This window comes from Hyperolius riggenbachi, chromosome 10 (assembly GCF_040937935.1).
Source record: "Hyperolius riggenbachi isolate aHypRig1 chromosome 10, aHypRig1.pri, whole genome shotgun sequence".
In the NCBI taxonomy this organism is placed as follows: domain Eukaryota; kingdom Metazoa; phylum Chordata; class Amphibia; order Anura; family Hyperoliidae; genus Hyperolius; species Hyperolius riggenbachi.
In genome coordinates, this window is record NC_090655.1 from 966002 (window position 1) to 978671 (window position 12670).

The 12670-nt window shown below is 48.5% G+C and overlaps 1 protein-coding gene across 1 annotated transcript in view; it reads right to left on the minus strand.

The window, feature by feature from the left end:
- Positions 1-12670, minus strand: part of ARMH3 (armadillo like helical domain containing 3) — a 211937-nt gene that overhangs the window by 66275 nt on the left and 132992 nt on the right. Inside the window, exon 23 of the mRNA XM_068258854.1 lies at positions 8853-8928. Coding sequence (XP_068114955.1) covers positions 8853-8928 — 76 coding nt within the window. The remainder of the gene's footprint in view (positions 1-8852; positions 8929-12670) is intronic.

Here is a 12670-nt window from a genome sequence, read left to right on the forward strand (position 1 = left end):
CTCCCTAGTGCGTTGTGCCAACTGCTGCACCACCTCTGTAAGGGTTTTACGATCCTCTTCCACAGCTGTGGCCACGTCAGATAGTTGTGCGGCCAACAGTCGGTTAGCCTCTTGCTGGGCTTCATTAGCCTGTTGCTGTGCTGCGACCGACTGCAACAACTGGGCGTTGGTCTCTCTCTGGCCTGCATTAGCCTGTTGCTGTGCTGCGTTAGCGATCAACAGTTGATTGAGAACGTCCTCCATGTCTGAGGATCAAAATTTTTCAGCCTCCTCTTAAGTTTGAAAATTGGAGCCTTTCCCCTTTAAGACTTGGCTGCAGTACTTGCTGTCTCGCTTGCCCGCATCCTCCACCAATTGTAGCGGTTTCCCCTAGCAACGGGGATGGAAAAGTTCATAGACGAGACAGCAGGCTTCCAATTTTGTAAAAGTCAGGCTCCTGCCTGGTTTATTTTTGAAAATAAACAGTTGCCAGAAAATACAAACAGCAAAACAAAACCTTGCTCGGCTGAGCAACTACCTGTCTCACTTTTAGTCCCTAACTGACTACACATAAACAGGGTTTCAATAAGACAGTCCAGCAAATGGCAACTTACATTTAGACATGCAAAGATTAGTTTTTCCTCCATGCGTGAGAGCTCTGTTCCCTCCAGAGTTTAGGAACCCAGTGAGCTACTTCCTGGTCAGCCTGGCTGACTTTTATACAGCACCTGTGCTCCACCCTGCACAGGTGTAAAACCCGGGCTGGGCCAGATGGCCAGGGAACCCACCCACTCTCCCCTGGCCAACTCCAGGACCCTAAACCGGCTCTTGAAAAAGCCTATTTTACTCATGCAGTTTTTTTTTTTTTTTGTTTTTTTTTTCCTGGAGCTTTATCTAACCCAATACCTCAAACGAGGTGGCACATATATTCCATCCACAACCTTCTCTTGCAAGGCAACTGACACCCTATCACAGTGTATATAAGTATACATGCTCGCTGCTGTCAGACGTGTGTGTATATAAGTATACATTCTCGCTGCTGTCACACGTGTGTGTATATAAGTATACATGCTCACTGCTGTCACACGTGTGTGTATATAAGTATACATGCTCGCTGCTGTCAGACTTGTGTGTATATAAGTATACATGCTCGCTGCTGTCAGACGTGTGTGTATATATAAGTATACATGCTCGCTGCTGTCAGACTTGTGTGTATATAAGTATACATGCTCGCTGCTGTCAGACGTGTGTGTATATAAGTATACATGCTCGCTGCTGTCAGACGTGTGTGTATATAAGTATACATGCTCGCTGCTGTCACACGTGTGTGTATATAAGTATACATGCTCGCTGCTGTCAGACGTGTGTGTATATAAGTATACATGCTCGCTGCTATCAGACATGTGTGTATATAAGTATACATGCTCGCTGCTGTCACACGTGTGTGTATATAAGTATACATGCTCGCTGCTGTCAGACGTGTGTGTATATAAGTATACATGCTCACTGCTGTCAGACTTGTGTGTATATGAATATATATGCTCGCTGCTGTCAGACTTGTGTGTATATGAATATATATGCTCGCTGCTGTCAGACTTGTGTGTATATGAATATATATGCTCGCTGCTGTCAGACTTGTGTGTATATAAGGATACATGCTCGCTGCTGTCAGACTTGTGTGTATATAAATATACATGCTCGCTGCTGTCAGACGTGTGTGTATATAAGTATACATGCTCGCTGCTATCAGACATGTGTGTATATAAGTATACATGCTCGCTGCTGTCACACGTGTGTGTATATAAGTATACATGCTCGCTGCTGTCAGACGTGTGTGTATATAAGTATACATGCTCACTGCTGTCAGACTTGTGTGTATATGAATATATATGCTCGCTGCTGTCAGACTTGTGTGTATATGAATATATATGCTCGCTGCTGTCAGACTTGTGTGTATATAAGGATACATGCTCGCTGCTGTCAGACTTGTGTGTATATAAATATATATGCTCGCTGCTGTCAGACGTGTGTGTATATAAGTACACATGCTCGCTGCTGTCAGACTTGTGTGTATATAAGTATACATGCTCGCTGCTGTCAGACTTGTGTGTATATAAATATATATGCTCGCTGCTGTCAGACGTGTGTGTATATAAGTACACATGCTCGCTGCTGTCAGACTTGTGTATATATAAGTATACATGCTCGCTGCTGTCAGACGTGTGTGTATATAAGTATACATGCTCGCTGCTGTCAGACTTGTGTGTATATAAATATATATGCTCGCTGCTGTCAGACGTGTGTGTATATAAGTACACATGCTCGCTGCTGTCAGACTTGTGTATATATAAGTATACATGCTCGCTGCTATAAGACTAGCGGGGGAATGACGGTACACATGCTGTGTGCCCTTCTCATCCTCGCTCACAGAGATAATTGGCTACCCAGAGAGGCAGGGGAGGCCCGGGGGCCACAGGGACAGCAGAGAGAGGCAATTAGAGGTGTTATCCCGCAGCCTGCCACGGCTACAGCCAGGAAGGGCACCGTGGATCTATAATAGGCCTCGGATCTCACACACAGCGACACGCAGAAGGAGTGACACGAAGACGTCGCGTACAGCGCTGGGAAAAAGCCTCATTTCTGATACCCAACACTAACTTCTCATCTCCAAATCCATTTATCACCATAATACAGCCGGTACCCGACTTACACACAGGCCCCGCTCCAGGAGATTGTATGTAAGCCGAATCTGTGTGTAAGTGGAGTCCATACAAAGCTATCCATAATACAGCCGGTACCCGACTTACACACAGGCCCCCTCCAGGAGATTGTATGTAAGCCGAATCTGTGTGTAAGTGGAGTCCATACAAAGCTATCCATAATACAGCCGGTACCCGACTTACACACAGGCCCCGCTCCAGGAGATTGTATGTAAGCTGAATCTGTGTGTAAGTGGAGTCCTGTGTTATACATGGTGAAACGTGGATGGATTATTTACTTTGGGAAAAGATTTGCAGCTATTGTATAATCAATCATTCTTTGCGCTCAGTGCGCTTTTAAAGTGTTACAAACTCCTTATAATAGTTTACACACTATTGTTACATTTACCAACAAAAATATGTCACACGAAGCAGTGCTGTATATTTTACACAAGAAAACAACTTGGTTTATATCTCTGAAACGTTGGAAGTCGAGTGGTTTGTAATTAGGGGACAGTTTTTTGAATGTTTATCTGATTTATGAAAAGAAAAATTCAACAACATATAATGTCTGTATAAAAAGATATTATAAGACCTTTACTGAATAAACCTGAATGAATAAAATTGCTAGTGTTTTACAGTATTACTTTATTAATGATTTAGTCAGTGTTTGCCCGTTATAAAAATCGTTCACCACCCCGATTTACATTCTTACATTTATCAGAGATGTTGGCATCTTTACTGCTGGCAGGTGCACCACAGCGGAATGTTTGTTTGTTGTGTGTTCTGAAATGAACAGAAACAACACTAAATATTACATTGGTTCTGAGACCTCTAGCTTGCTCCCGGTCCCCGGCGTTGACGTCAGGCCGACCCCCAAGTCGGCTTGTATTGCACCTGCGCGAGCGGCGCTGTCAATCACCGACAAGTGAGCCGGAGCGGAGTGCGCAGGTACAGTAGTTCTGTGCCTGTGCAGTCCGCACCGGTCCACGTGGTGGTGACTGGCAGCACCTGGAGGTCGGCCTGACGTCATTGCCGGGGACCGGGAGCAAGCTGCAGCGAACGGCTGCGGGGAGAGCTGCGGCGCGGGACATGCTGGGAGCTTGGGGCTGGAGGAAGCCCCCGGTAAGTACCACTTATTTTATTCATTTTTCCCTGATAACTCCTTTAAGGCTCAAAGTGGCAGACCAAGAAAACTCTCGGATAAACAGAAGCGACGAATGGTGAGAACAGTCAGAGTCAATCCACAGACCAGCACCAAAGACCTACAACATCATCTTGCTGCAGATGGAGTCACTGTGCATCCTTTAACCATTCAGTGCACTTTACACAAGGAGATGCTGTATGAGAGAGTGATGCAGAGGAAGTCTTTTCTCCGCCCACAGCACAAACAGAGCCGCTTGCTGTATGCTAAAGAACATCTGGACAAGCCAGCTTCATTTTGGAATAAGGTGCTGTGGACTGATGAAACTAAAATGGAGTTATTTGAGCATAACAAGGGGCGTTATGCATGGAGGAAATACAACACAGCATTCCAAGAAAAACACCTGCTACCTACAGTAAAATATGGTGGTGGTTCCATCATGCTGTGGGGCTGTGAGGCCAGTGCAGGGACTGGGAATCTTGTCAAAGAGGGACGCATGGATTCCACTCAGTATCAGCAGATTCTGGAGACCGATGTCCAGGAATCAGTGATACAGCTGAAGCTGCGCCGGGGCTGGATCTTTCAACAAGACAACCACCCTAAACACTGCTTAAAATCCACTAAGGCATTCATGCAGAGGAACAAGTACAACTTTCTGGAATGGCCATCTCAGTCCCCAGACCTGCATATAATTGAAAATCTGTGGTGTGAGTTAAAGAGAGCTGTCCATGTTCGGCAGCCATCAAACCTCAATGAACTAGAGATGTTTTGTAAAGAGGAATGGTCTAAAATACCTTCAACCAGAATCCAGACTCTCATTAGAACCTACAGGAAGTGTTTAGAGGCTGTAATTTCTGCAAAAGGAGGATCTACTAAATATTGATTTCATTTCTTTTTTGTGGTGCCCAAATTTATGCACCTGCCTAATTTTGTTTAAACAATTATTGCACACTTTCTGTAAATCCAATAAACTTCATTTCACTTCTCAAATATCACTGTGTGTGTCTCCTATATGATATATTTAACTGACATTTTTTTTATCATAACAACCAACGATTTATACAGGAAAATCATGACGATTAACGAGGTTGCCCAAACTTTCGCATCCCACTGTATTATTATATACAGTATTTATAGCACTGACATCTTCTGCAGCACTGTACAGAGTACATAGTCATGTCACTGACTGTCCTCAGAGGAGCTCACACTCTAATCCTACCATAGTCATAGTCTAATGTCCTACCATATTATTAAGTATTTATATAGCACTGACATCTTCTGCAGCACATTACAGAGTACATAGTCATGTCACTGACTGTCCTCAGAGGAGCTCACACTCTAATCCTACCATAGTCATAGTCTAATATCCTACCACATTATTATGTATTTATATAGCACTGACATCTTCTGCAGCACTTTACAGAGTACATAGTCATGTCACTGACTGTCCTCAGAGGAGCGCACACTCTAATCCTACCATAGTCATAGTGTAATGTCCTACCATATTATTATTATGTATTTGTAGCACTGACATCTTCTGCAGCACTGTACAGAGTACATAGTCATGTCACTGACTGTCCTCAGAGGAGCTCACACTCTAATCCTACCATAGTCATAGCCTAATGTCCTACCATATTATTATTATGTATTTATATAGCACTGGCATCTTCTGCAGCACTGTACAGAGTACATAGTCATGTCACTGACTGTCCTTAGAGGAGCTCACACTCTAATCCTACCATAGTCATAGTGTAATGTCCTCCTATATTATTATTATGTATTTATATAGCACTGACACCTTCTGCAGCACTGTACAGAGTACATAGTCATGTCACTGACTGTCCTCAGAGGAGCTCACACTCTAATCCTACCATAGTCATAGTCTAATGTCCTACCATATTATTATTATGTATTTATATAGCACTGACATCTTCTGCAGCACATTACAGAGTACATAGTCATGTCACTGACTGTCCTCAGAGGAGCTCACACTCTAATCCTACCATAGTCATAGTCTAATGTCCTACCATATTATTATTATGTATTTATATAGCACTGACATCTTCTGCAGCACTTTACAGAGTACATAGTCATGTAAGGTGGGTCTCTGTAAGGCTAATAAGGGAATGATGTACATCCAGAAAGGGACAGCAGGACAACTGAGTTCTCATTAGCCCTGAATACATGGATTTTCCTTACACAGCCCAGTTTGGGAGTTAGTACCTGGAATGACCCCTGTAGGTTGGTCGGATTGTGTTGGGTTCTTGGCGGACGTCTCGTCCTATCACAGCGGACAGCGGCGTTCCTTCATTACACGCTTCGCTGAGGATTCCTGCAGACTGACAACGTGTCGGAGGTGGTTAGCGCTATAACATCGCTCTGTGCACAATGTAAGTGACTGCTGTGACATCTGACAAGATTCACTAATCCGTCGTGTCATCTGAGGAGCGGGCGTCAGGCGATGAAGCATCTCCGACCAGCACCGCCATTCTGACAAGCGGAAGAGAGGAGGCGGCAGATGATTCCATCAATTAACAGAGAACGTTACACGCACTGACGAGCTAGCAGGGCCACGGCCTCAGAAGTTATAGCTCCATGCTTGTTCCAGGTGTCTCTGATCGATGAAGCAAGGGGATCAGCTGTTACACGCACTGACGAGCTAGCAGGGCCACGGCCTCAGAAGTTATGGCTCCATGCTTGTTCCAGGTGTCTCTGATCGATGAAGCAAGGGGATCAGGCGTTACACGCACTGACGAGCTAGCAGGGCCACGGCCTCAGAAGTTATGGCTCCATGCTTGTTCCAGGTGTCTCTGATCGATGAAGCAAGGGGATCAGCTGTTACACGCACTGACGAGCTAGCAGGGCCACGGCCTCAGAAGTTATGGCTCCATGCTTGTTCCAGGTGTCTCTGACAAGAGCAAGGGGATCATCTGCTACACGCACTGATGAGCAGGCCACGCCATGACCTGAGAAGTTATGGCTTCATGCTTGTTCCAGGTGTCTCTGATCAGAGCAAGGGGATCAGATGTTACATGCACTGATGAGTTAGTAGGGCCACGACCTGAGACATTATGGCTCCATGCTTGTTCCAGGTGTCTCTGACCACTGCAGTTAGGGGATCTCTGTCACACTTTAAACAGTAATAGCATTTTTTAATGCACATTTTCTGCATATATTGAGAATTAAAACGTACACTGCTGCTAATGCTGCATTTTAATACAAAAACACAGGCAGGTAAGCAGGAAAGATTAGGTGATTGTCTGTGAACGGAAAGTATTAATAAATACTTAACGCAGGAAGGAGTGATCAGACAAGGCACCTGGCCTGGACGGCATGCATCCTCGGGTGCTAACGCCTCTTTCACATCAGACAAGGCACCTGGGCTGGACGGCATGCATCCTCGGGTCCTAAGGGCTCTCACATCAGACAAGGCACCTGGGCTGGACGGCATGCATCCTCGGGTGCTAACGCCTCTTTCACATCAGACAAGGCACCTGGGCTGGACGGCAGGCATCCTCGGGTCCTAAGGGCTCTCACATCAGACAAGGCACCTGGGCTGGACGGCAGGCATCCTCGGGTCCTAAGGGCTCTCACATCAGACAAGGCACCTGGGCTGGACGGCATGCATCCTCGGGTCCTAAGGGCTCTCACATCAGACAAGGCACCTGGGCTGGACGGCATGCATCCTCGGGTGCTAAGGGCTCTTTCACATCAGACAAGGCACCTGGGCTGGACGGCATGCATCCTCGGGTCCTAAGGGCTCTTTCACATCAGACAAGGCACCTGGGCTGGACGGCATGCCTCCTCAGGTCCTAAGGGCTCTTTCACATCAGACAAGGCACCTGGCCTGGACGGCATGCATCCTCGGGTCCTAAGGGCTCTTTCACACCAGACAAGGCACCTGGGCTGGACGGCATGCATCCTCGGGTCCTAAGGGCTCTTTCACATCAGACAAGGCACCTGGCCTGGACGGCATGCATCCTCGGGTCCTAAGGGCTCTCTCACATCAGACAAGGCACCTGGGCTGGACGGCATGCATCCTCGGGTGCTAAGGCCTCTTTCGCATCAGACAAGGCACCTGGGCTGGACGGCATGCATCCTCGGGTCCTAAGGGCTCTCTGACATCAGACAAGGCACCTGGGCTGGACGGCATGCATCCTCAGGTCCTAAGTGCTCTTTCACATCAGACAAGGCACCTGGGCTGGACGGCATGCATCCTCGGGTTCTAAGGGCTCTCTCACATCAGACAAGGCACCTGGGCTGGACGGCATGCATCCTCGGGTGCTAACGCCTCTTTCACATCAGACAATGCGGCGCCGTTTTCCTGAACGCGTTGTATAGCCTGCGGCATGTTGTCGGGAATCTGCGGTGCGACACAATCAGCGGGGGTAGTAATTAACCAGACAGGAAAACGCCAGCTCCCGACAATAAAAAGCTCCCGGGTGCCTCGTACTGCAACGCATCGAAACGCAGCGTAGGGTGTGAAAGGTACAATTGAAGTCTATGGGCTTTCATTTTACCTTGGTTAATGCAAAGTATCGACTTTACGCTACACGGCAGAAAACAGGCTCTGGTGTGATAGAGCACTAAGGGAATGAAGTTCAGTTATAGATAAACCCCTTTATCTTATCTTTTGTGACTCTCTTGCAACTGGCAGAGTCCCAGTGGATTGGCGTACAGCCCACGTTTTCCCATTATTTAAGAAGGGCAAAAAAATCTGATCCAGGAAATTATAGACCTGTAAGCTTAACATCAGTTGTATGTAAACTATTTGAGGGTTTGCTAAAGCTAAGAATACACCATGAGTTTGTTTGGCAGACAGAGGGCTCGATAAATAATTTCCAACAGGTCCGATGTGATTTCCATCGTTTTTCTGATCGATTTTCTCATAGACGTGAATGGAAATCGATTAGGAAAACGATCGGAAAATGGATTGGCTAGTAAATCTGTTGAACAATCTCATTGTGTATTCCCAGCATTATGAGCACACATGGTGGATACAGAACATTTGCAGACAAGGCCTCACTCACCTTATGTTGACCATGCCGTGCGTGACCTTGCTGGCCGGCTCCTTCCATGGTCCCGCATTGGTGGAGACCCGCAGCACTGCAGTAAGAAGGGGGGGAGGTTAGTGACCGGTCACTACAAGACAACGAGTTACTGAATGGTGACACTTTGTGGACATTGTTGTGCCATGAGCTCGGGGGAAGGGCACTACGATGGCATCCTACAAGCGGCTTCAGAACATGGCAGTATCACTTACATAACAGGGGGACAGGCATTACTTACCTAAAGGGGGGTGGGGCCTGCTTCTCTAGCCCCTCCCCCTAGCAGTATCACTTACATAAGAGGGGGAACGGCCTTACTTACCTAAAGGGGGGTGGGGCCTGCTTCTCTAGCCCCTCCCCCTAGCAGAATCACTTACATAAGAGGGGGAACGGCCTTACTTACCTACAGGGGGGTGGGGCGTGCGTCTCTAACCCCTCCCCCATGGCAATATCACTTACATAAGAGGGGGACAGGCCTTACTTACCTACAGGGGGATGGGGCCTGCTTCTCTAGCCCCTCCCCCTATGGAAGCGACCACAGCATCAGGCAGTGGTGCGCGCTCCCAGCCGCCGCAATGCATGCTGGGAGATATCAGTGTGAGTCTATCTCCTGGCTGAGGAAGTCACATCAATGGACTTCCTCTCCCAGCATGCATTGCAGTGGTTAGGAGTGTGTGACATCACCATGGGAGCTTCCACCTGTGGTCGCTTCTGGGGGAACCTGGTGAACCCCACAGGTAAGTATTGCCTATCACCTCATCCTCCCCTCCCCCCACTGCACACTCTGTCATCAAATTATCCATCCTTCCATCCCTTATGTGAAGGTTCATACTATATTTTTTACTGAACAGGTACTCTTAGGGCTCATTCACACGCGATTTCGGCAAAACGCTCAAACGCTAGCACTTTTTAAAAGCGCCAGCGTAATGAAACCCTATGGGCTGGTGCTTACTTGGGCGATTTGCGCTAATCGCCGCAAAATGCAAACGCGTCGCCTGCACCATTATCAGCCGATTTCCCGGCGATCGCGTTTCAGTGCTAAAGAAGCGCTAAACACAATCGCGGCAAAATCGCTGCAGTGTTCAGTGATTTTTCCAGGTGAAATTGCGGAAAAATCACTTCTGCAAAACGCCGGCAAAAATCGCCGTGAGTGAGAATGGGCCTTGAGGCTTACGCTGAATAACTTATTGGAACCATATAATCCTAATAAGAGAAAACTGCTAGTTGAGCTAAATGTTCAGAGAAGTTAAATCTAAATGATACTGTATCTAATACAAAAGTCTTATGCTGGGAATACACCATGAGATTTTTCAGTCGATTGTCCAATCTTATTTCTGATCAATTTTACGATCAATTTTCTTATCTTTTCTTGTCAATTTCCATTTACGTCTATGAGAAATCGATCAGAAAGGTGATCGAAAATCAGATTGGACATGTCGGAAAAGAACTTCTGGTGTATTCCCAGCATAAAAGGCTCATACACACTCTCAATGATGATTGGCCAATCACTGACCAATCTTACCACCTCCATGTAGTATGAGAGTTTCCCTACCCACTCTGCTCATAGTGTTCTGTATCTGTTGGCGCTCTTACTACACTGAGGTGGTAAAACTGGTCAGCGATTGGCCAATTGTAATTGTAAGTGTGTAGTAAGCTTTGCTCACTGCTTGCCCTGGAGTCTGAGGCAGCCATGATCCCGCTGACAGTCTGTCTACATGTACAGAAACCAGTAAGCCCAGCATGCCAGAGACAGCTCGGGGAAATCTACCCGGCAACAAGTGACGCTCTGTGCTGAGCGCTGTACTGACAAGCAAATCATAGAAAATGTCCTGAAGTGCTGCAGCTGTGAGGAGCCTAATCTGTGGCGGAGCGTGCAGAGAGACCCCCAGAGATAAGAGAGACACTTCTGGGGGGGGGTACAAATCTCCAGGGGGAGGGGCTCCCATTTATCCATGTGCTCTCACTGAATGTCCCGCAAATGTCAGGCTTATGACTGTGACTGAGGCATGGCAGCCCCGCAGGGGACACGGGCCCCGCCCTCTGCACAGGTAGCTAGCGCAGAGCGTTCCCATGGTTATCAGAGGCTGGAGACACGCGGCAGCCAGTTATCCTCCCTGATCAATGCTAACTTACTGCCTCTTGCTCTGCAGTTACCATGGCAACAAGCCCAGGCCTAGTGCTGGTGACATGGTGACAGGATAAATGCAGATAATGGGGAGCTGATCAGACAGGGGTGGCTCAGTACCTCATTGCTCAGCGTCCGGTCACTGTAGCTGGGGTATATGTTACACTGGCTGCAGCGAGGAGGTCGCAAACCGGTCACTGATACTCGGCCGCTGTGTGACAAGGTGACAGTGACAGGATAAATGCAGATAATGAGGGGCTGGTCAGACAGGGGTGGCTCAGTATGCTGTAGCCAGGCTATATGTTACACTGGCAGCAGCGAGGGGGTCACACAGGCTGACCTGTCACTGATCCTCGGCCGCTGTGTGACATGGTGACAGTGACAGATGCAGATAATGGGGGGCTGGTCAGACAGGGGTGGCTCAGTATGCTGTAGCCGGGCTATATGTTACACTGGCAGCAGCGAGGGGGTCACACAGGCTGACCTGTCACTGATCCTCGGCCGCTGATCGACATGGTGACAGTGACAGAATGCAGATAATGGTAGGCTGGTCAGGCAGGGGTGGCTCAGTATGCTGTAGCCAGGCTATATGTTACACTGGCAGCGGCGAGGGGGTCACACAGGCTGACCTGTCACTGATCCTCGGCCGCTGTGTGACATGGTGACAGTGACAGATGCAGGTAATGGGGGGCTGGTCAGGCAGGGGTGGCTCAGTATGCTGTAGCTGGGCTATATGTTACACTGGCAGCGGTGAGGGGGTCACACAGGCTGACCTGTCACTGATCCTCGGCCGCTGTGTGACATGGTGACAGTGACAGATGCAGATAATGGGAGGCTGGACAGGCAGGGGTGGCCTAGTATGCTGTAGCCGGGCTATATGTTACACTGGCAGCAGCGAGGGGTCACACTGGCTGACCTGTCACTGATCCTCGGCCGCTGTGTGACATGGTGACAGTGACAGATGCAGATAATGGGAGGCTGGTCAGGCAGGGGTGGCTCAGTATGCTGTAGCTGGGCTATATGTTACACTGGCAGCAGCGAGGGGGTCACACAGGCTGACCTGTCACTGATCCTCGGCCGCTGTGTGACATGGTGACAGTGACAGAATGCAGATAATGGGGGGCTGGTCAGGCAGGGGTGGCTCAGTATGCTGTAGCTGGGCTATATGTTACACTGGCAGCAGCGAGGGGGTCACACAGGCTGACCTGTCACTGATCCTCGGCCGCTGTGTGACATGGTGACAGTGACAGATGCAGATAATGGGAGGCTGGTCAGGCAGGGGTGGCTCAGTATGCTGTAGCCGGGCTATATGTTACACTGGCAGCGGCGAGGGGGTCACACAGGCTGACCTGTCACTGATCCTCGGCCGCTGTGTGACATGGTGACAGATGCAGATAATGGGGGGCTGGTCAGGCAGGGGTGGCTCAGTATGCTGTAGCCGGGCTATATGTTGCACTGGCAGCAGAGGGGGGGTCGTACAGGCTGACCTGTCACTGATCCTCGGCCGCTGTGTGACATGGTGACAGTGACAGATGCAGATAATGGGAGGCTGGTCAGGCAGGGGTGGCTCAGTATGCTGTAGCCGGGCTATATGTTACACTGGCAGCGGCGAGGGGGTCACACAGGCTGACCTGTCACTGATCCTCGGCCGCTGTGTGACATGGTGACAGTGACA